The sequence below is a fragment of the Trichosurus vulpecula genome, chromosome 2, assembly GCF_011100635.1.
Source record: "Trichosurus vulpecula isolate mTriVul1 chromosome 2, mTriVul1.pri, whole genome shotgun sequence".
NCBI lineage: Eukaryota > Metazoa > Chordata > Mammalia > Diprotodontia > Phalangeridae > Trichosurus > Trichosurus vulpecula.
Window position 1 is genome coordinate 311653586 of NC_050574.1, and position 23832 is coordinate 311677417.

The 23832-nt window shown below is 35.6% G+C and overlaps 1 protein-coding gene across 1 annotated transcript in view; it reads right to left on the reverse strand.

The window, feature by feature from the left end:
• MAP3K2 (mitogen-activated protein kinase kinase kinase 2) overlaps positions 1–23832 on the reverse strand; it is a 96745-nt gene that overhangs the window by 26772 nt on the left and 46141 nt on the right. The window contains exons 3-7 of the mRNA XM_036745569.1: positions 14036–14154; positions 13029–13069; positions 11244–11343; positions 4574–4687; positions 3227–3317 (exon numbers count right to left, since the gene is read on the reverse strand). Of these exons, the coding sequence (XP_036601464.1) occupies positions 3227–3317; positions 4574–4687; positions 11244–11343; positions 13029–13069; positions 14036–14154 (465 nt within the window). The remainder of the gene's footprint in view (positions 1–3226; positions 3318–4573; positions 4688–11243; positions 11344–13028; positions 13070–14035; positions 14155–23832) is intronic.

Here is a 23832-nt window from a genome sequence, read left to right on the forward strand (position 1 = left end):
TGTTGGCAGTATAAGAAACAAGTGATATCAAAATTTATTCTAAAAAAATGTTCCTGAAGAACATAGCTCTCTTTGCTATAATTATTTAGCAAAAAAACCAAAACCAAAACCAATATAATTTCTTGAGAGGCCCAGCTATGAGGAATGATAGATGACCAGAATAAGCCTTTATCCTAGACATATTTCCCATCATAAATGAATAAATTGGCATCTTGGTTTATAAATCAATCTATTCTGAGTTTCACTTTCTATGAATCAATTTACTAAATCCTTACCACATCTTTTCTGAATTTGCAAAGCTAAGAGCTGAAATATGGTAAACCCTAAAAGATATAACTACTTCTGGGGATTTCTCTAAAAACAGTCAGGCTTAAATGAATTGAACATGTAAAGCATTATCCAAGGCACTGAGGACAGAATGACAAAACCAAAACAGTACCTGAACTCAAAGAGATCTGGGAGATGTACATATGCATATGATACAAGGAATATTGAGATGGGAGAGAACACTATTGACAGGGAGTGCCAGGGAACATGTCATAGAAGAGATAACATGGGAGATTAACCTTGAACATAGGCAAGAATTCCAAGGGGCAGCAATGAGAAGAAAATACATTTCAGCAATGGGGAACTACATGTAAGTGCAGGGGATTAGAAGGAGACAAAGTATTAAGTCTGGGAATGTGTGTAGTCTAGTTTACCTGACACTGAGTTTGTGAAGGGAAGCAGTATAAAATGATGCTAGAAATGTAGGTTAGAACTAGATAGTTTTTACTTTACTTCTAAATTTTTGTTGTTGTTCAGTCATGTCTGACTCTTCATGACCCCCACTTTTTAGACAGAAAGAATTTATTTCCTCCCATGGTCATGTATCATCCACATTCAAAACTGTATGTTAATCTGCACCTGAAATGCATCACCTCTCGTTCAGGAGGTGGTGGAATAGATCATCATTAGCTGTTAGAGTTATATTGTACAAGTACTTAAGTGACAGTTTAAGAAGTATGTATTTTATCTTACAGATAATGGTGAAGAGGTAATATATCCTACGGATGGAAGACAGCCTCTGCAAAGTAATGGTGTTAGGAGATAGAGTACTCTGTGAAAGGGAACAGGAAGAAGGTCAATTTGGTTGAACAACAGAGCACAGGAAGGGGAAGAATGTATAATGAACCAATACAGGCTGAGACCAGGTTGAGGGGAAGAGAGGTAGGAACATAAGAATGATGAACCTTGAAAGAGTGATCAGACAGGAAGAAGAAGCAGGAGAGAGTGGTTTTAAGAAAAGCTAGCGAGGCAGCTAGGTGGCGCAGTGAGCACCGGCTCTAGATTCAGGAGGATCTGAGTGCAAATCCAGTCTCAGACACTTGACACACTTACTAGCTGTGTGACCTTGGGCAAGTCACTTAACTCCAATTGCCCTGCCTTCCTCCTCCAAAAAAAAAAAAAGCCAGAGAGGAAAGAGAGCAGTCAACAGTGTCCAATGCTGCAGAGAAGTCAAGAAGTTGAGGTTTAAGAAAATGTCATCAGCTTTGGCAATGAAGAGATTATTGATTAACTTTGGAGAAAGCAATTTTAGTTAAGTGATAAAGTCACAAGTCATACTGTAAAGGTTTGAAGAGGGAATGTGAGGAGAGTAAATGGAAGCAATGAAGGCAGACAGCTTTTTCCAAGAGTATAGTTTCCAGGCCTGAGGGAATGGTAAGGTCTATTTATTGAATGTGTTTTCTTAAAAGATGGGAGAGACTTGAATGATAATATCTGAAGGCAGTAGAGAAAGAAACCAGTAAATAGGGAAAGGCTGAGGATTAGAGAGAGAAAGAGAGGATCACTGTCATGTCAGAGAAATGCCAGTATATTCTCAGTGTGAAAAGTCAGGAAGAACAGCTAGCTAATGTTAACATATATATGTTGTGTATATATGTACACATATATAGATATACGCACAAACATATGTGTGTATATACATATATTGCACATATATGCCAGTTAGGTGTAGTGAAAGCCCTGGAGTCAGGAGAACCTGAGTTCAAACTCATCCTCAGACATTTACTAGCTGTGTGACTCTAGGCATGTCACTTAACCCTGTTTGTCTCTGTTTCTTCATCTGTAAAATGAGCTGGAGAAGGAAATGGCAAACTACTCCAGTATCCTTGTCAGGAAAACCCCAAATTGGGTCACCAAGACTCAGACATGACTAACCAACAAAACAGAGTGTGTGAGTGTGTGGGGGGTGGACGGGTATACTATGTGCCAGGCACTGTGCTAAGTGTTTTAAAATTATTATTTCATTCAATCCTCATGACAACCCTGGAATGTAGGTGTTATTATTATCACCCACATTTTACACATGAGAAAACTGAGGCAAACAGAGTTAAGTGACTTGCCCAGGCTTACACAGCTATTAGGTGTCTAAAGCTGGATCTGAATTCAGGTCTACTTGACCTGACTCCAGGACTAGCACTCCATCTACTGTGCCACCTAGGTACTTTGGGAGAACATTCTTTTCCCAGTTTTTGTTAGTTGTATCTCAATTTACTTCTTGATTCATACTGGCATACTCTCTGAGAAAGCTTTTTCTTAAAAAAAAAATTAAATAGAATGACCAGGGCCATAACAAAGGCATTTAAAACCTAGGGCTTTCCTCTAAGACCAATTATAGTTTTAACTCTTTCTCATACTGGTATTGAAATCCAATGGAGAGAATTCATTATCCTAGAAAATAAAATAAGTTAAACCTATATTTTGACTATATTAAACAATTTAAAGAACAAGTTAAGCACATTTAGCTTACATATACCAATGTAATTGTATTGTTTGGGGCTAAGTTTAGGTTGGCACCAATATATTTTAAGACAAAGAAATTTATCATTCATTAACTCTGAAAAACTAACCAACACATCAATAGAGTCTTGACAATTTGTGTGACATCCCACACCTATAGTTGCAAAGAAGGGAGAGAGATACATTTTCTCATCTCTTCTTTGGGTCAAGGCTGGTTGGTCATTATAATTACACAGGATTCCGGTTTTCTGTTATTGTTGTCTGAAATACACTCCTGAAGAACTACTGCACACAGGAAGAAGAGTTACTAAGAATGGTGATAGAAACAACAAGCAGATTCCTATTTAGCAAAGATGATTTTGGATGATACCTACCTGAAGCCCAGAAAAAAAATCCCCAGAAACTACCTCTATTTCTATATTCAGGAAATGGGAGTTCTTACCTATTACAGGAAGCCGTTTTTTAATCTCTGTTACTCTAAATACTGTATTATCCAGATCTTCCAGTGATGGCAAAGGCTCCAAATTGGCAGCCTAATAGTTGAAAAAAGAAAAATAAATGAAATTTTCCCATATTATTCCTTCAAAAGGGACCTATTTATTTCCTTCCATTATAATCCACTTTTTGTTATTCTGAGAACTTTTTTATTTTTTGCTCTAACAGTGGCATGGTTTCATGGTAAATTATTTGCTTTCTTATCCATGCAGACTTAAGAGTATAATAGCTTTATTCCATATGTTGCCACTGAAATTACCCAATAAAATACCATATATGATTACTAAATTCATCTTAAGAAAGTAAGCTATATGAAAATTGTCCTTTGAGGATCAAAAAAGGGGGTTTTGTAGCGTCAACTCTGTTTATAGAAATTCTAAATGAAGTCTTTTTGTTTCTCTTCTATCTAACCCCATTATCTCCAGAATCTAGGCATTTTCACTGGTTGTCTCTTATGCTTGGAATGCACCCCTCTCTATATCTCTGTTTCCTGGCTTCTCTCAAATTCCATCTAAAATCCTGTCTTCTACAGAAAGCCTCTCCAGATTCCTCTTAATTCTAGTGCCTTCCTTCTTTTGATTATTTCTGATTTCTGGTCTTACTACAATTAATCCTCACCATTAGGAGGTTGTTCACCAGGTAATAAAATTTTTGGCTACAAAAATCCATAATCACTATAGCTCTAATAAGTGCATGCAGAAGTACCACCACTGATGGATTGATCCTTCAATTATTTAACTACAAATATTAACATTTATATAGCTTACATTAACATAGCATTTTGTAATTTATAAAGCATTAGTATTATTCCCATTTCAGAGGTAAGGGAACTGGGCCTCAGCAATGTTATTTGTGCAAGTTCACAGAGCTAACAAGTGGGATAGTAGGAACTTAAACTCCACTCTTCTGACTGCAAATCCAGAAATCTTTCCACTACATCACAGTTCTTCTTCAATGTACTCATGTAGCCTCAATCTGGAACATCCTTCAGCATCTACACGTGCCTCACCAAATCTTTCAAATCTCACTTCGTGTTATCTGTTTCTTAAATGCCATTAGAAAAAAAAAAGGACTCATGCCTAAAATACATATTACTCATCTTTAATTTTTCCCTCCTTTTTTAAGAATTGGGACATATGTAATCATAAGAATCACACTACCAACAAATTTACGTTCAATTATATTACAGATGTGACCGCTAATTATAATACTTGTCTTAACTATATGTCATGGGTAGAACTTTATTGAAATTGACTGTTAAATCCTAGAATGAATAAAGTATGCAAATACATACCTGTATATGACCATGTGTTACAAGTAGTATCTTGAGACTCTTCATGTGAATGCTTCGATCTAATAGTTCTACAGCTTTGTCTAAGTCATCCTGTGTAGTTAATGGAATCACCAGCTAGACAAGTTTTAAAGAGATGTTTCAATTAGGAGTAGATGATGCTTCTACACCAGCAGGTTAATCCATCTGATTGTTAGGATGCCATACTGAGCCACAGTTCAAATTCTCTTATGCCTTTAATCAATCAATAAGAATTCATTAAACATCTACTAGGTGCTAGGCAATAGGGATACAAGTACAATGAATGAGACAATCCTTTTAAAGTGAATTTTTTGCCATACAGTATAGATATTTAGGAAGATAAAAATAAAGTGAAAAATCTAGATACTTCTGATATTTCTACCAAACTTAATCATATAATTAATCATATAAGTATGGTGAAATAGTTGCTAGGACAATCTGGCTTACTACTTGCTTTCAATTCTGGCAGAAAGCAGTTAAAATTAATTATCTGGAGATATTTCTTTATATGAATATATTACATTTTTCTAATTGATTACACTTACAATTTTTCTCTGGGGCAGCTAGGTGGCGCAGTGAGTACAGCACTGGCCCTGGAGTCAGAAGGACCTGAGTCCAAATCCAGTCTCAGACACCTGACACACTTACTAGCTGTGTGACCTTGGGCAAGTCACTTAACCCCAATTGCCCTGCCTTCCCCCCTCAGAAAAAAAAAAAAAAGAAAATTTTCTCTACACTTCAATTTTTATCTAAGAAAGACTATAACTGTTTAATTACAGACAGAATGAATATGACTTTTCTAAATGAAATATTTTCATGATTTTCCTTCCAAATTGGAGTAGTATTTTGTGCATTTATTAGTTCTGTTGTTTCTTTTGGTTTTCAATCCTAATGCTTTGCTGACATTTTAAGCAGAGGAAAAATACTTCAAAGAAATGGTAAATATATGTAGCTTTTTTTTTTTTTTAGTGTTTTCATTCAAGAATCATAAAACCACAGATTAGACTGAAAGGGAACTCAGAGGCCATCTTGTCTAATCCTTTTATTTTACCAATGAGGAAACTGAGGCCCATGGAATTGTTCAATTCTTCATAGATTTGAAACCAGGTCATTTGAATCCAAAGTTAGTTCTCTTTCTACTATATCATACAGCCTCCAACAAGGACGAAATATGAATTATCAACATCTTCCAAAAAGTGATTTACAATAGGTTTATTTACTTCTCTAAGATACTGTTGCTCTTAGAAAAAAAAAACCAAACAACACTAGCCTAAAGTATGGTAACTAAATACTAATTTAAGTTACCCCAGTTCGCTGACACAATTCTGGAGAGGTTCCTGGAGTAGTGGTTTGGATAAATGCCCATACTTCTGATGTGGCAGGGTTGGTTTTAAAAAATAAACCCAACAAAACTACCTCCTGTATTCTAAGGTCTCGTAGACCTTAAACTAAGAATAGAGAACAATCCCCAGTTTGTAGAAATTATTCTAAATAAATCATAGAATATTTGTCTTTCCGGCTTGTTGAAAACTGTAAAATCTCATTCATGAAAACAGGCTTTCTCTGTTATGTTAGTATAGAAATGACTGATCAAAAATACAAATTCTTTTTGGATAGGAAGCTAAGTGTAAGCACACAGCAAATGGAATCTAATCTTGAAGGGCAGAGCCTTTCCTTTCTTTACCTTGTAAAAATGGGAACAGTCCAGGCACACACAGACACACACAGTCACACAGACACACAGACCCACAGACCCACAGACATACAGACACACACACAGACACGCAGTTTTCTGTTCTACTGTCCATGAAAAAGCTTCAATAAGGCTATCTACTAAAAAAAGGAATTTAAAGATTTTTTTAATGCTGATATTTTTCCAGTATATTTGCAGGAAGTTCTAATTTAAAAGAATATAATGAAATAAATTTAACAGTAAAACTACTGTACTTAATCAATATTTAGTGATTAAAAATTTATTGGTTCAGAAGACATTTCTGGATATTACTATTCCTTATGGTTATTATTATAAATATCTATAAGTTTATACTATTTCATAATAATATTAAAATGGCAACTTGAGATTACTGGCTGTTTCAGTTCAGGATAAATGGAAGTTTCCTTCCATTTACTTTATTTTAAAGTTCAAAGTTTCTCTTAAAGTCTGTTATTTAAAGTTTATTTTAGCTAAAATGGGCAGCTTCAAATAGGGAAGCTAGTTTTATTAACAAAAGAATCATATCCACAAAAATTCAGTCCTTCATACACTAGAATGCTATTAATCTATAACATTAGGGGAATGTGATTACATTACTCTCCTAGTAGGGAGGATGATTTTTCAAGAACTATAAATACTTTCACCCAACCTCTCTCCTGATTAATGAATTATTTTTGTGACAATCATTAAATGAGTACTTGTTAAGTGCCTATTATGGTCAGTCAGGCACTGTATTTTGTACTAGGAACACAATGAAAAACCATGGATCAATCCTCTAAAGGACTTTATAGCCTATTATGAGAAACTATACGTGTGTGTATGTGTACGTATATGTATGTATGTATGTATGTGTGTAAAGATATTTAGTGAGGAGGACTCTAGGGACTGGGAGAAATCTGGCATTAAGTGGTCCAGGTTACACTGGATTTAATCAGATGACCTTGGTTTGCATTCTAGCTTTGCTACTATCTACTTGTGTGGCTTTGGGCAAATCACTCCAACTGCTTCAGGCCTCAGCTTACTCAACTGTAAAATGAAAGCTGGGGTTGGATTACATAAAATCTAGAGACTCTTCACAGCTCTGGTCCTATGATGCTACTAACGGAACAAATATATGATCTTGGCATCATACTACTCTAATCAGCACGTTAAGTAAGCTAAGAAACCACCAACTACTGGAAATAAATTACTTACCAGTATGTATACTGCTTTAATCTATCTTATGGAAGAAAACCTGAAAGAATAGTATCAGGAAAGCTAAAGCCCAGAAAGAGCCAAGTCTTATAAAAAATAAAAGGCTAGCTCTGAGGTAAAAATAAAGAAAGAATAGGCCCTAGGTTTGGAAAAACAGATGTTGAAAGACAACAGAAAAGGCAGAAACAATTCATATGCTATGGTTTCCATTTTCTTCATCAAGGAAAAACTACAAAAATTGGAACAAAAAAGATGTTCAAAGAGCACTAGCCACCTTAAATGAGTCTGTGTATTCAGGCTCAAGTAAGCTAAATCCCAGGGTATTAAAAGAATTTTACAATGTAATTTTAAAAATACTGTCAATGGTATTTGATAAATCATAAACAATAGGCAGAAAATGTTCTGGTTTTTATGGGAGTGAGAGAGTCTTGAGTCAGATTCTAGAAACCACAGACTGATGAACCTGATATTAATCTCTAGCAAAAATATATAAGGGATTATTAAATGGATAGACTGTAAGCATTTAAAAATCAAGGAAGAAACTAAAAGTCATGACATATGAATCTCATTTTCTTCTGTGATAGAGTTATTACACTGACAGATAATACCAAGATTCAAAAAGAAACATTTAAAAATTCATATTCAAATTTATTCAAAACAGAATTTTAATTGGTATATGTGTCACTTCTAGGAGGGGCAGGATGTAATAGTAAAAGTAAGTGATGAACCTGGAATCAGATGACTGGGTTTGAATGCTGTCTCGCACTTCTAAGCTGTGGGGCCTTGTTTAGGTTACTTTACTCCTCACTCATATTATACTTTATTACTTATAAAATGGGCACAATAATATTTGCACTTCCCACAGGTGGTGTGAGGAAAGTGCTTCATAACCTTTAAAGTGTCATATCAATATAAGGATGCTGTGGGAAGTTTCCTACACAATTACCCATTTACCCTATAGGAGCAAGATTCATCTAAATATGATATAAAGAAATAATCTTGACTCATATTTTTTACACCAGAGATATAGAAGTCTGTATATTACATTTCTAACACAGACCTATAGTGTGTACAGATTACATATGTATAACATATCGTAATATCCCTGGCTAACAATATTGTTAATATTATTGCTTTCTGCTACATGTAGCTTAATACAGAAATGTTTCCTAGAAGATTTTACTTATGGTGAAACATAAAAATTTTAGATTCTTAAGTCATGTTTGAATATATAATCACAGTGGCTGAACCTAATGAAATACAGAGGAAATTTATGCTAGAGGCAATAATTTAAAGAAAGATTTAATTTTTAATGTATCTCAAAGGAGAAAAGTCTCCAGAGTAGAAAAAAAATCACAGACAGTATTATTACCTCAAACGAGGCAACTAAGACAACATTAACAACTACTAATACATATACTTACTTTCTTATCCCTATAAAATCTCTGTAATACGAACCTGTGCATGTATCAAGTATATCTTTGATGAAAATATGAAAAGAGAACTAGTATGCTTTAGGAGACAATCTTCTACAACAGATCACATTCTGACAGTCACCTAACTGATTTGAGAGCCATAAAGAAAACAAGACCCTATAAATATTTATTGTTAATAGATATGAGTTACTGTACACACACACAAATAAAAAGAGAAAGAGATCTACAGGTAGAGAGATTTCTATCCCTACTTATATCTTGGACACTGGGAAGATGCACAGCTCTTTCAAGACTCCCTGATTATTCCTCATCACAAAAATCCATCTTTTAGAACAATATTATTCTAATAATGGTATATGACTGTTAAACATGAAAATGACAATTTCAGAAGAATCAAAGCAATGAAGACAGTACACATGAAAAGAAGCATGGTTTGATGTAATCACGCTGCAGAATATTACCAAAGGTAACGTATATAACCAGAAGTGGTGTAAAAGATACGTAAGCGTTGAAAAAAAGGCCTGGCTGGTCATATACCAAGAGTGAGAGACATCAAGTGTACAACCTTAGTACAATACTGGTAGCCACGAAATATTAAAAGGGTGAGAGTAATCTTCTAGTACTATGGAAAAGATCCCCTATGGAAGATTTGGAGAAAGACAATGAAAAGAATCACATAGGATAAGAAGTAATCTGTCCTGGGCTCTCCTTCACTTCTCCTTCTAACACTATTTCACTTTGAAATTTCATTAGCTTCCATGGATTCAATAATCCTCTTTATGCTCAAAGCAACTTATCAGTCCTAAATTTCACATTTGTGTCTCCAACTGCCCAGTGGACATCTTGAATGGGATGATCCACAGATATCTTAAACTCAACATGTCCAAAACAACTCGTTACTGCACTCCCTTCCCTAAACTCTTCCCTCTTCCCAACTTCTCAATTACTGTTGAGGGCACCAACATCCTCCCTGTCACCTAGGCTCACAACGTAGGGGTGATCTTCAATTCCTCACTCTCTCTCATTCCCCATATCCAATCTATTGTCAAGTCTAGTAGATTTTTACCTTAGTAACATCTCTCATATGTCCCCTTCTATTCTCTGAAACTGCTACCACCTTCATTACCTCATGCCTAGACTACTACAGTAACCTGCTGGTTGGTCTCCCTACCACAAATCACTAACCACTCCAGAGTGGAGCTCTGACTTACGTCATTTCCTTACTCAAGAAAATCCAGTGACAACTCATCACTTCCAAGACCAAATATAAAATTTTCTATTTGGCATTCTAAGCCCTTTATAGCCTGTTCCACTCCATTCTTTACCTTTCTAGTCTTCTTACACTTTATATCCCCCATACATTCTGCAATCCAATGACGTTAGTCTCCTAGCTTTACTCTACAGAAGAAAAGAAACTCCATTTCCCTACTCCAGGAATTTTCACTAGTTATCTCCTATTCCTGGAAGGCTCTCCCTTCTCATCTTTGTTTCTTGGCTTCCTTCAAGTCCTAGTCAAAATCCCACCTTATGTAGGAAGTCTTTTATAATCCCCCTTAATTTTAATGGCTTCCCTCTATTGATTATTTCCTATTTATCCTGTATTTATGTCATTTGTACAAAATTGTTTGAGTATTTTCTCTGCCATTTGCCTAGGAGGTCCTAGAGAACAGGGACTGTCTTTTACCTTCCTTTGTATCCCCCAATGCTTATCACAATGCCTGGCAAATAGTAGGTACTTAAAAATGTTTATTGACTGACTTCCTCCTCTGATTATCTAAAGCCCAAGCTGAGAAACTGGACACAACAATCAAATAACATCTCAACCAATGCTAAGAATAAGATCTGAAAGTTTTAGTTGTGATATACAGAGATAGATATGTCTATCTATATAAATTCCACTGACTAATATATTATTATTATTATTATTACTGAAGCTGAATGAGAACTTCAGATGGAAAGGCTGGAGGCTTATGCGACATGAGAAGAAACAGCAAATTTCTAACAAATGTGTAAAATTCATTATCTTTCTGTAAGGTTTCTTATTACAGAATTTTCATTGCAGGCGTTGCCAATCTTTTGACAAATCATAAACATATAAAGAAACTAAAATATAAGCAGAGAAAATGTGCAAAATTTAATTTTGGTTACTTATGCCTCTAGCATACACTATCTTCTTTGAATACTAAGAGACAAAGCAGTTCTACCCGAAACACTCTCTCATCCAGATGAAAAAGAATATAAAATTATTCAACTATTTATTCAACATTCATTAACTGTCTACCACAAAAACATAAGTTCTTTATGTTACCTCATTATTGGTATAATGTAGATCCATAGACTGTCCAAAAGCAATTTTGGCTTTAGAACTCAGCTCTTCTAATCTAAGTGGTCTGGGAAATTGAAGGATCCTATAAAGATACAAATGGATAAGGTTTTTGTTGGACTTGTAAGACCAATATCTAGAGATCTACTCTTGCAATAATAGTTGCATACTGGTTAAAAGAAAGCAAGTGTTGCATTGAGCTGGCTTTGAAATCAGGAAGACCCGAGATCAAGTCCTACCTCTGATACATATTAGCTGTGTGGATGTGGGTCCACAGGGAAGGAAGTCACTTTACTTTGTAGTGCCCCACGTAACTTAGGCTAAGTTGCGGTTGAATTATCAATTGATATACACCGGTGGAGGTGGTTCTCATATCAGGTAGCTCATCACCCCCTATGAAATTATAAGTATGAGTGCCATCTCCCACCCCACCCAAAAAGGACTAAACAGATTTAAAATTCAGAGAATCTATATACAAACATTCAACTGGCTTAAACAAACTGATGGTTCAAATTAGGTATAGTTTACACACAATTTCTCAATTAAAATGTATTTTGCTTTCAATATTTTCTTGTCTGATGAGCATACAAATTGATAGGTGGGCATTAAAAAAGCAGTATAAAAATATATGACTATTGAAAAATAGTGACAGAATTTTCAACTGAGCAGGGGTAATGGTGATTTTCACTAAAAATTTTTTGAGCATACAAAAAGTGCAGTTCAAACCAATTTTTATGAGTTGAATTCCCTTTGAGGAAAAAAAAAAGGCCCTAGAATGTTTTTAATGGACCTCTCACTGTGCCAACTGTCTTTCAAAAATGGACACTATTTAAATAATTTAGTTTGAACTAACATGGTATTTTTCACTCACATCGCTTGAATTATTCAACATATGTAACAAATTTGAATGATAAACTCCATATTAGTATTCTGAATATCTATTTTAGAAAATTAACATTGCATTTTCTTACTTTAAGAATAAAAAACTTTCAGCTTCAAAATTCTATCTAATATCCTATTAACTTTGATACTTTCCTAACCTTTGAAATGTCAAATTTATGACCCAAAGAAAAACACCAGGAAAAGTTATCTGCCTTCTTTTCTTTAAAAAAAAAATTTCACAAAAATTGTTTTAATAATTCCTTTTAAAGAAACTTTATGACCAAAAAATATTTTGAATCTGGTTCTGATTTGATGGAAAACAATTCTCAGTTTATAAGCTGTTTGGATGTATGCTTCCTAATATCTACTTAAATATTTAACTACCTCAAGTTACTGAATGACTAACGGTCTTCAAATACAACACTAGAAATGTTCATATAAAGAGAGGATACTAAGTGTTGTTGTTTTTTAATTTAGAACAACAAAAGAGGAATTCAAAATGCAAAACACAATTGATTTAAGCTTTTCATCTAACTTAGTGGAGTCTACCTAATATTTTTTGACTATTCTAAAATAGAAGTAACATACTGATCAAATTAGAGGAAAATTAATATGAACATCCATCTTTACACAGACACATCATTTGAAGCTTAAATTTCAAGAGACTGGGTTTTAAATATCTGTTCTACACTTTGTCAACAAGTTATCAAAGGGTATTGCATTTTCAACTTTATGCCATGAGACTGCATTAAAATCAGACACAGCTGATAACAACTAAACAACAACCACAAATCATTAATGTCTCCAGTGAGGCACCTAAAAGATGGGTTTAAACCATTAAATAAGAAAAAGAAACACATTAAAATGGCTTATCTTTTTCTACTTTACCTTTTTTCACCCCGATGTTCAAATTTGACTCGAACATCATTCTATAATGAAAAGACAAATCATAGATATAAACGCAAACCATTAAGAGATAAATAGAAATTAGCTATGATTTCTGATTAGAATTCTAATTTTTCCTTAGATAAAAATGAACATCCGTAAAATAATACATCATTAGTTTTAGAACGCTAAAATATTTTACAGTATTTTCTTTCTTTTTGTATTAGATACTGTACAGTTAAATCACTCAAATCTGTAAGGCATAAATTTTCAGAATAAAATAATTTTTTGAATGATTCAAAAAACCCATTATAAAACAAAATAAAATACTATCCTCAGAGTACATTTAGGTTTAATAGAAATTTTCATATCAAATAAAACTCAAGATATTAAATTAAAAACAAAAGAATAATTTTCTGCCCTGCTGTCTATTTAGGAAATATCATGGGGAAAATTCCTAAACATTTTCAACAGACAAATTCTAATTTAAAACAGTGAATACTTGGGCCTAATTTAAATGAACCAGAATTAAATATTTGGACATTATTCTACATATGTCCTTTAAAACTACTGAAAGGACTAGGTGTGGTGGTGCACACCTGGAGTCTGATGCTAGGAAAGCTGAGGTTATTGACTTCTTGATTCAGGAGTTCGGAGGCAGTAGGGCTAAAGCTGATCTAAGTCTGGTATCAATAGTGGAAGGCTACCAAGCTGCCTAAGGAGGTTGCAAGCCAGCCCAGGTGAGAAAAATGGAATAGGTTAAAATTTTGTTGCTGATCAGTACTGCTATCAGGCCTGTGAATGGCTGCTATACTTTCAAGTAGGGCAAGATAGGAGAGCCAATCTCCAAAGAACAAACAAGCAAATAAAAACAAAAACTACACACACTAACTCCCCTTCTAAAAAAACAACAACAATCCAACCCAACCCAACCAAACCACTATTTAAAGGGAAATTAAATGATTTATACAGCAACCTTATTTGTTTTACAGTATTATGAAAACAAATACCTGTTTTTTGGGTGATGAAGATTTTGGTTTTCTGGTTTCCTGCAGGGATAATGCTGGTCGACTGGCTTTGTGGAGGACAGCCAGATCTTGCATTATTGAATCCAAGGCTTGCTGATCATCTGTTTTTAAAAATACCACACAGAGAAAATACCATTTCAATATATATTAAGACTAAACAAAAATATAGAATAAAAATTGGAAAAATACATGCAGACCATTTAAATGAGCAGGCTGTTAATGAACTATAGGCTAATAGCTATAATTATTAAGAACAAAGTCAAAATATAATCATACAAGTTTTGCTACAGCATCATTCTTGGAGTTCATGCATGAAACTATTTTATAGGTACAACAATAAAGTTATATGGAGGGCCTCAGGATATGAGATTATGACAAAAAAGAATAGCAGCAGATAATGTACCTAATAATTCAAAAGAGAAAATTAGGAATAGATTAGAAATAACACTTATAGCCTCAGGTGAATCTACCAACACAGAGTATTAAAATAAAATGAACTTGATATTAAATATAAGGTTGAGTATATATAATCTCATAGATATCAAAACCAGGATGAGACTCATGACTGAAATAATATAGCAATACAGTATATTACATTCAAAAGAGACAGATGTAATAAGATCAACAAAGCAACACTGTCTATCAAGAAATCAATCGACAAGTATTTAATTAAATGCCTACTTTGTGTCAGACATTACCTGTCAGTTCCTATCAAGAAGACATACACATACATAGAAATTAAGGAGCCAGAAATGAAAAGCACAACATGATTTACATCTGAGTAAAAGTAGCAACAGGTTGTGAATAGGCTGCCTGCCTCCTGGTCAAAAGTAGTAATTACAGAAAATTTTTAATATATGCCACTCTATATACAATGATATACATTGGCATTTCACTATGGCTTAGGTGAAATGGTTCTATAATTCTGGGTCTTCCCAAGAGAGCACTGCTTACACGTTTGTTAAATTAATGGAATATGTGAGTCTGGTGCTATAAAATTTCCTCCAATGAATGATTCTGGGTCCCCATGCAAAATTCTCATGAAAAACCCCCGGGGGTGGGAGCACCCCCTATCTTGAATTCTTTACCCTTCTAACTTCTCTATTGTTCTCCCCTTGCAGTGCAAAGGTTTTTTGGGCAATATTTGGATCCATGGCTTACATAAAACACTCTTGAGCCCTTCAACAGGGAAGCCTGGCCACATGTAAAGAAGCAGTAATATCTGTAATCATGTATATTTGGACTTCTACCAGATGCAATATTATTTAATGTGAGCCTGTCACTGAAGTATTTAGCCAAGATTTTATAGGTGGCATCTGCAGACCAAAAGGATGCATGTAGAACAACAGTAGTAGCACACATTTTTAAGGGTTTTAAAAAATTCACAAAGCTAGGTTATCTCATTTGACCTTCACAATAACCCTGTGAAATAAATGCTATAGATATTGTTATGCTCCTTTTATAGGTGTTGAAATTGAGTTTGAGGTTAAATGACTTACCCACATAACTTCACACAAAATGTTGTCATACAACTTTTAAGTGCCTAAATTAGTGAGATTCAAATTCAGGTCTTCTGTACTCTAAAGTTTATCACTTAATCTATCATGCCAGGCTGTTTACAGAAAAATAGGAAAGTAGATGGCAGACATCAGTGTTCCTTCCATGTGTCCTCTCCCATTCGCCAAGTGGCTCATAATTCTTAAATATAAACTATAGAGAGAGGAAGAGGCTGGGATCGGCCCATCTGCCAGAGTTGGAACTTTTTGTCAAAAATACTATGGGTGGCTCCTAGGGCCATATGGCATAGCATGCCACCTACTGGCATCAAAGGAGAACACTGAATCTTGGGTTTGCAGTCAAGAGAAACTGGATTATAATCCTAGCTCCACTTATATTTCTGAGAACTTGGGCAAATCACTTGTCCTCTGTGGGCTTCAGTCTCTTCATCTGTAAAATGAAGATGTGCTAGCCATGGATGATATTTGAGATTTCTTCCAGTTTTAATCCTATGATCCTATTAATTTACAGGTAGCTGTCAGAAGTCTACTTCTAATAACAGAGTGCTTGAAAACTTTTCAATGTTCCAATGGCCGTGTGCTTCCTCTCAATTTTTGAGAGATTAAATGAGAACTGCTACTCTAGTCCCAACTTGAACAAACAAGGGGGTCTGGTTGGTGATGTACAAGTAATGGAATCTTGAGGAAAACTGACTGCACCATCTAAAGAGGTGACACCAGGAATGGCTGCAAGTTTGCCCTAGATTTTTAAAAAGCAGAATTCAAAGCTGTTATCACATAACTAAAAGGAGATGTAGCTGAACAAGAATGAGAGTCTCCTCAAAATAAACTAATACAACTGGAATTGATTTAAATGAAAAAGAAGAGATTAATGGTAGCTATAAAAGGACTCTGGTAAACTCAAGTTTTATGTTTTTAAAAACTGATATCATTACTGATGATATATTTTTTAAAATGTCTTTTTTAAAAAACATAGCATTGTAAGATTTCGTTTCTGAATACAATCTTCCCTATTCACCTACTCAGGTATCCTTCCCTTGTTACAAAAATTTTAAAAAGAAATAAAGTGAACTCATTTTTGAAGATTATATGCAAATATATAAAATATGGAAGGAGAATACAAAAGAGTGGCACAGATCTGGAAGAATAATATTAGCAGAGCTAAAATCCAGAATAAGCTAAGGCTTGAATGAAACATATTAAGGAAGATTTTTTAAAAAGGCTTTTAAAAACTTATGTCAGAGGAAGAAAAAAAGAATTAACAATAGGCTTGATGACTGGTGAAGATAGAGTAATGTTAACAGAAGCTAGAGGAAGCAGTACTAGTCGACTTTTTTATTTATTTCTATCTTCTCTGTCAAGGAAATTCTCTTCAGACTGCAAAGGGTACAAGCCTGACTAAAAGGAAACTGAAACCCAAGATAAATAAAGAGGTAATAAAGCACAGTGTTGTTCTAAACAAACTGAAGTTCCTTGGTTAAGGCAAATCACATTTCACTTGAGTGAAAGAATTTACAAGTGACTACAAATTCAGTGAATCAAGCCCACCGTGGCTGTCAAAAAAAAAGCTAGCAGGATATAAGGATGAATTAACAGAAATTTGGCAACACTATCATCCTCAATCATTTAAGAGTTAATTAAGCACTTACTATGTGTGAAGCAATATTTTAAATGCTATGACTACAAAGACAAAAGTGAATGTCTCTGCTCTCAAGTAGTTTATGTTCTAACACGGAGACAATTTGCACATTTATGAACAGAAATAGAATATGTACAAAATGAATACAAGGTAGCTTAGGGAAGCATTGGAGAGGTGGGTTTTTAACTCTACTAGTACTATTCTTCCAGATCTGTGCCACTCTTTTGTATTCTCCTTCCATGTTTTATAAATTTGCATATAACAAATATGTCCAATTAAGCTACGTACAGGAAAAACAGCTAATAATTTAAAAAGGGAAAGCACTAAAATTAAGAGGGGTTGGGAAGCTGGGATTTGAAGGAAGCCAGGGAAGCCAATAAGTGGAGATAAGGAGGAAGAATATTCCAGGCATGAGGGACAGCAAGAGAAAGTACCTGGAAGCAAGAGATGGAGTATCTGGTTTAAAGAACAGCAAGGAGGCCAGTGTTACTGGATTGAAAACCAAGTGACAGGAAGTAAGATGTAAGGTGGGTGGCAGAAGGGGGTGCTAGTTTATGAGGGGTTTTGAACACAAAACAGGATTTCGTATTTGGTCCTCAAGGTAATAGGAGCCACTGAAGTTTAAGGAGTAAGGGCAGGGGGTGACATGGTTAGATCAGTCCTTTAGGAAAATCACTTTTGCAGATGAGTGGAGGATGGACTTGAGGCAAGCAGACGCACTAACAGGATACAGAGTATATCAAGTGTGAATTGATATTGTGGAAACAGAATCAACAAGATTTGGTAAATGACTAGATATACGGGATGAAAATTAAGAGGATAACACCAAAGCTTCAAAGCTGGGTGAGTGGAAGAATAATGGTACTCTTGACAGTAATAGGAAAGAAGAGAGGCAAGGGTTCTAACGCTACTCTGTATTATTTAAAAATATTAGTAATATTGACTAGAGTTCTGGGTACCATATTCCATGATTAAAACTGACCAATAGGAGCACAGAAAGATGGTGACAGGAATTGAAGAGTTCCATATATGAAACAGTTGAAGAAGTTAGGAATGTTTAGCTTAGAGAAATTGATTTAGGAGCTGTTTCTAAATATTTAAAAGTACTGTCATGTGGACCAGGGATTACATTTATTCTGAACCAAGAAACAACAGATAAAAATTAAAGGGAGGTGATTTGGATTCAATATAATTTTCTAACAATAACTATAGAAAAATAGAATGGTCTGCTTCTTGAAGTAGTTATGGACTTGGAATTTACTAGGTGTATGCCATGGTCAAGTCTTACTTTCAGTTGCCTAATCTGTAAAATGGGAATAATATTAATAATAATAATGATAATAATAATAATACCTGCACTTCAATGAACCTTGAAGTCTTTAGGAAAGGGCATTATAAACAGGAAAGCACTAAAATAAATGTTAGCTGCTGCTCAAAAGACAACCAACAAGATGATAAAAGATCCCATCGAGATTATCAGGAGACTTCAGACCTGGAAAATGTATGTGCGTCGGGACTTTCTGTATCATGTTTAAAAATTTTTTTGATCAGCAGGAAATTTTCTAATTAAAGACATCATATCCTCTATAAAGAAAACTGTTAAAGGTCAAAGTCACTGACCTCAAAAGTCCATTTCAAATATTAAAAAAAGCTGTCTTCTCTAATAATTTAATAGAATCACATTCTTTATATTCAGTTCTGTAACAAAACACTATTGTGTTATCAAAGTTAAATATTAATGGCTCTAGTGGTTTTACTCATAAGTGGAGCTGCCAGATTCCAAGATAACATTTTATTTCAACAAAAACATCTACTGTGAAATAAAGTTTTGTTACATTGTTAACTTAGCAAACTTGTCATTGTTGCAGTTAACTACAACATACCATCATATAAGAAGGCTCTAAGTCAAAACTATATGCCTTGTTATTATTTATAATCTTTCCTTGATGCATTAACACACTGGCACTGTTCCAATAACACAAAAGTTACTTAACAGCATACTATCCACAGGAAAAGAAAACTGATGTTTAGGTATTTCTATGTTTGTATACATATTTTTTGAAAGAAACAAACATCTTTGATATGAGGTATTTTTGATTGATGTTACTTTTTAGAGTTTATTTCTAGCCAGTTTTTTAATAACTCTATTTACTGTGAAATAAATTATTAGCTTTGAATAGTTTTAGAATCAATAAAAAGAACTACTTTTACAGGTTTTGACTTATATTGTTTACTTATGTATGGGTGTATGGGGGTGTGTGTGTGTGTGAGATAGAGCCAAAGAACACAGGGGTTTTCTTCACAAAGATACTGGAATGGTTTGCCATTTCCTTCTCCCACTCATTTTCCAGATGAAGAAATGGAGGCAAACAAGGTTAAGTGATTTGCCCAGGGTCACACAGATAGTGTCTAAGGCCAGATTTGAAGTTAGTTCTTCCTGACTCCTGGTATGGTGCTCTATCCACTGCACTCCCTAGCAGCCCTTAAATATTTTACCAATTACTAATTGTCTGAGTTTATTAGAAACACCCCTAGCTTGAAGGTTTGGTTCAGAATTCCTGCAGTAAAAAGTTTTGATGAAGGTCCAAGGTGCGAGGGGAAATTTTAATGGATAGGCCTAAGAAAGTGGAGCAGCAGAGAAGCGTTAGATATCTTCAGTGCATGGAAAAAGAGAAGGTAAGAATTCATTATCTTTCCCACTCTAACAATCCCCCTTCTAAGCCAGCCACACTTCTAAATCACCCAGGTTCACAACTTCAGAGTCATTTTCTGTTTCTCACCTCCCTGAGACAAAAAGCTCATATCCAATTCTTTGCACTCTGCACATGATGACCTTTTCAGGTCTTTATCACTTCTCCCTTGGATTACCACAACAGCCTAAATAAGATTCCAAGCTTCCAGTTTCTCCCTTCTGCAAACTATCTTCAAGACATCTATCAAAAAATATTTCTAAAGTACAAGTCCAACTTATGTCACTCTCCTTCTAAAAGAGATAAAGCTATATCCTCTAGGATAGGGCTGCACAATCTGCAGCCCGCCGAAGGATTTCTAGCAGCCTACAAAAAATGTAGAGAAAAACATCCTCTACATTTTTCGCAGGCTGCCCAAAACCCTCTGACTTGACCACGGGCTGCAGATTGTGCAGGCCTGCTCTAGGATATAATATAAACTCCTTATTTCAAGCCCTAAATAATCAGGCTCCTACCTTTTCAGGCTTCTCACACTCTATACAAACTTCCCTGCCAATCTTGGCATATAATCTCCAGCTTCTATTCATTTGTCCAGGCTGTCAGTACATATTGCCTCTTCATTCCCCCTCCCTATTCCCTCTTCACATCTGCCTCATAGAATTCTTACCCTCCTTCAAGGTTTTGTTCATGTGTCATCTCCTCTGGGAAAACTTTTCTGATCCTTCTCTTTGTTGGTGCTCTCTTCCTCCTCAAATTACCATATATCTACTTATCCGTTTATATATTATATTGCTCCAGTATAATGTAAGCTCCTTGTAAACAGAGAATGTTTAAAATTTTTTATCCTTAGCACCTCAGTGCCTCAGACACTTCTGATACTTAATAAGTACCTGCTGGATTGTATTGGACATGAGATAAGGGCTACGAAGCAAAGAATCTAAGTTAGAAAGGACCTCAGGTAATCTTGTTCAACTCCTACCTGAAACTTAGAGTCCCTCTGTATCACCAAGTTATCTTTCAGGTTATGCTTGAAGACTTCCAGTCACAGGCCATTTTTGGACAGCACCATCCATTAGAAAGTCTCCTCCTCTCTAATTCATCCTGGATACTTCCATAAAAAGTCTCTTATGCACTGATCTGGTAAAGTCACTAGTTCAAAAATCTTAAGTTCAAATTATTTTCTGGTATTCAAGGTTCCCTACAAACTAGTGACCTCCTATTGTTCTAGCCCCATTTCAAGTTCCTTCCCTCCAGGCAACCTACACCATAACCAAACGGATATACTTGATTTCTCAAATATGTACTATGCTCTCATACTGACTACCTACCAAAGGACTGATATCCTTTAAAGCATAACTCAAATGGCACTGCCCCCATGAAGTCTTCCTTCCCCTACTCACCTTCATATGACAAAATCCATTACTCCTCACATTCATATATTACTTTAAAAATGCTTTCCTCACAATAATTATTATCCTTATTTTACATTTGAGGAAATTCAGAAAGTTTCAATGACTTAACCAAGATCATAGTTAGGAAGAATTACAGCCAGAACTTGAATGCTTTCTGGAATTGAGTTCCAAACTATCAACTTAATTCTCATTCATTCTCTCCCTCTGTCTCTCTCTGTCTGCCTGTCACGATGTAGATAGCTTTGTTTTGTAACTCAACACATTTATCACATATAAGAGCAACTTCTATTAATACCTTAGAGCATCATTGGATTTTAGAGATGAAAATCAGTGAATCAATAAGAATTTACTAAATGTCTACTATGTGCCAAGCACTGCATTAAGTGCACAAAGAATGGCAAAAGACCATCCCTGACCTCAAGGAACTGACAATCTAATAGGGAGACAACATGCAAACAACCACGTGCAATAAGCTATATACAGGATAAATAGGAAATAGTCAACAAAAGAACTGGGAAAGTCTTCCTACAGAAGGGATTTTAGCTGGGACTTGAAGGAAGCTAGAGAAGCCAGGAGGCAGAGATGAGGAGGGAGAGAACTGCAGGCACAGGGGACAGTCAGTGAAAATGCCCAGAGTCAGGAGATGAAGTGTCTTATTTGAGGAACAGCAATGAGGCCTTTGGAAATAAGAGATATTGGGAGTGCAGTTGGGAGGTGGTGTAAGTTATAAGAAGACTAGAAAGATGGAGAAGGGAGTAGCTTATGAAAGGCTTTGAATACTAAAAAGAGAATTTTATATTTAATCCTGGAAGGATAGGGTGGTCTTGGAGTTTATTGGGTGGGGGTGATGTAGCTGAACCTGTGTTTTAGGAAAATCGCTTTGTCAGTTGAATGCACAGCTGGATTGTAGTGGGAAGAGACTTGTGGCAGGCAGAACAATCAGCAGGCTATTATAATAGTCCACTGAAGTGATAAGGGCCTGCACCAGGGTAGTAACAGTATGAGAGTAGAAATGGGGGTATGTTCAAGAGATGTTGCAAATGTGAAATCACTAGACCTTGGCAACAGATTGCATATGGGGTGGGGCGGGGGGCTGGTTAGAGAGAGTGGAGAGAATATGAAGTACAGGATGATACTAGGTTGCAACCCTGGGGGACTGGGAGGATAGTAGTACCTTCAACAGTAGTAAGGAAGTCTGGAAGAAGGGAGGGTTTGGGGAGGAAAACAAAGGAGTTTTGTTTTGGATACATCGAGTTTAAGATGAGATATTCAGTTTGAGATGTCTAATGGGCAGTTCAAGATGGGAGAATGGAGGTCAGCAGAGAGGTTAGGGCTAGATAAACAGATTTGAGAATTATCAGCATAGGGATAATAATTAAATGCATGGAAGCTGATGAGATCATCTAGTAAAACCGTATAAGGGAGAAGAGGATATAGGACAGAGCCATGTGGGACACCAATGGTTAGAGGATGTGACCTGGATGAAAATCCAGCAAAGGAGACTGAGGAGTAGTCAAATAGGCAGGAGGAGAACCAGAAGAGGGTGGTGTCCTGAAAACCTAGAGAGAAGAGAATATCCAAGAGAAGCAGGTGATCAATAGTGTCAAATGCTGTAGAGGTTAAAAAAAAAGCATGAGGCTCACGGAGAAAATATCATTGGATACTGGTTTAACTCTGGAAACAGAAGTTTTGGTTGTATTCCCAGTGCCTGGCACATATTAAGCAAGTAATTCTTACTTCAATACCAAATCTTTTCTAGATTAATATTATGGTTTGAAGTCCCTCTGAGGATCAAATTTGGCATGTGTGAAAAAGCACTTTGCACAGTGCCTGGCACATAGGAGTTGCCAAATAAATGCTTACTCTCTTCCTTCTTTCTCTTTCCCCTTCACCAAACTGGTCTCCTTATTTTGGACATACTTCAGCTTGTTCATGATCTGTCCAAAGACACTGGGGACGGTAGGGAAGGCTGTTGCTTCCAGGAATTTAGAGTGAGAGCCGAGTGCCTTCTCCTCAAGTAAGCTATCTTAAGTTTATCTTTTCAATTTCATCACTCAACTGAAATGGCTCTCTCCAAAGTTACCAATGGTGTTATTTGCCAAATCCAGTGGCCTTTTCTCAATTCTCATTCACCTTGACCTCTCTGTGGCTTCTGGAACTGTCAGTCACCCTTTTCTCCTTGATACTGTCCTCTTTAGGTTTTGGTAACACTACTCTCTCCTGGTTCTCCTCTTACCTATCAGACTGTTCCTTCTCCATCAGTTCTTGGCTGGATCTTCATCCACATCCAGCCTGCTAACTATGGGTGTCTCCTAAGGCTCTGCCTTCTTTTTGCTATCTATACTATTTCACTTGGTGATTTCACTTAGCTCACATAGATTCAATTATTGTCTCTGTGCTGATGATTCTCAAATCTACTTACTTATCAGCTCTAACTTCTCTCCTAACCTCTAGATTCACATCTGTAAATGCCTACTGGACATCTCAAACTGAATGTCCCATAGACCTACTCAACAGGTGC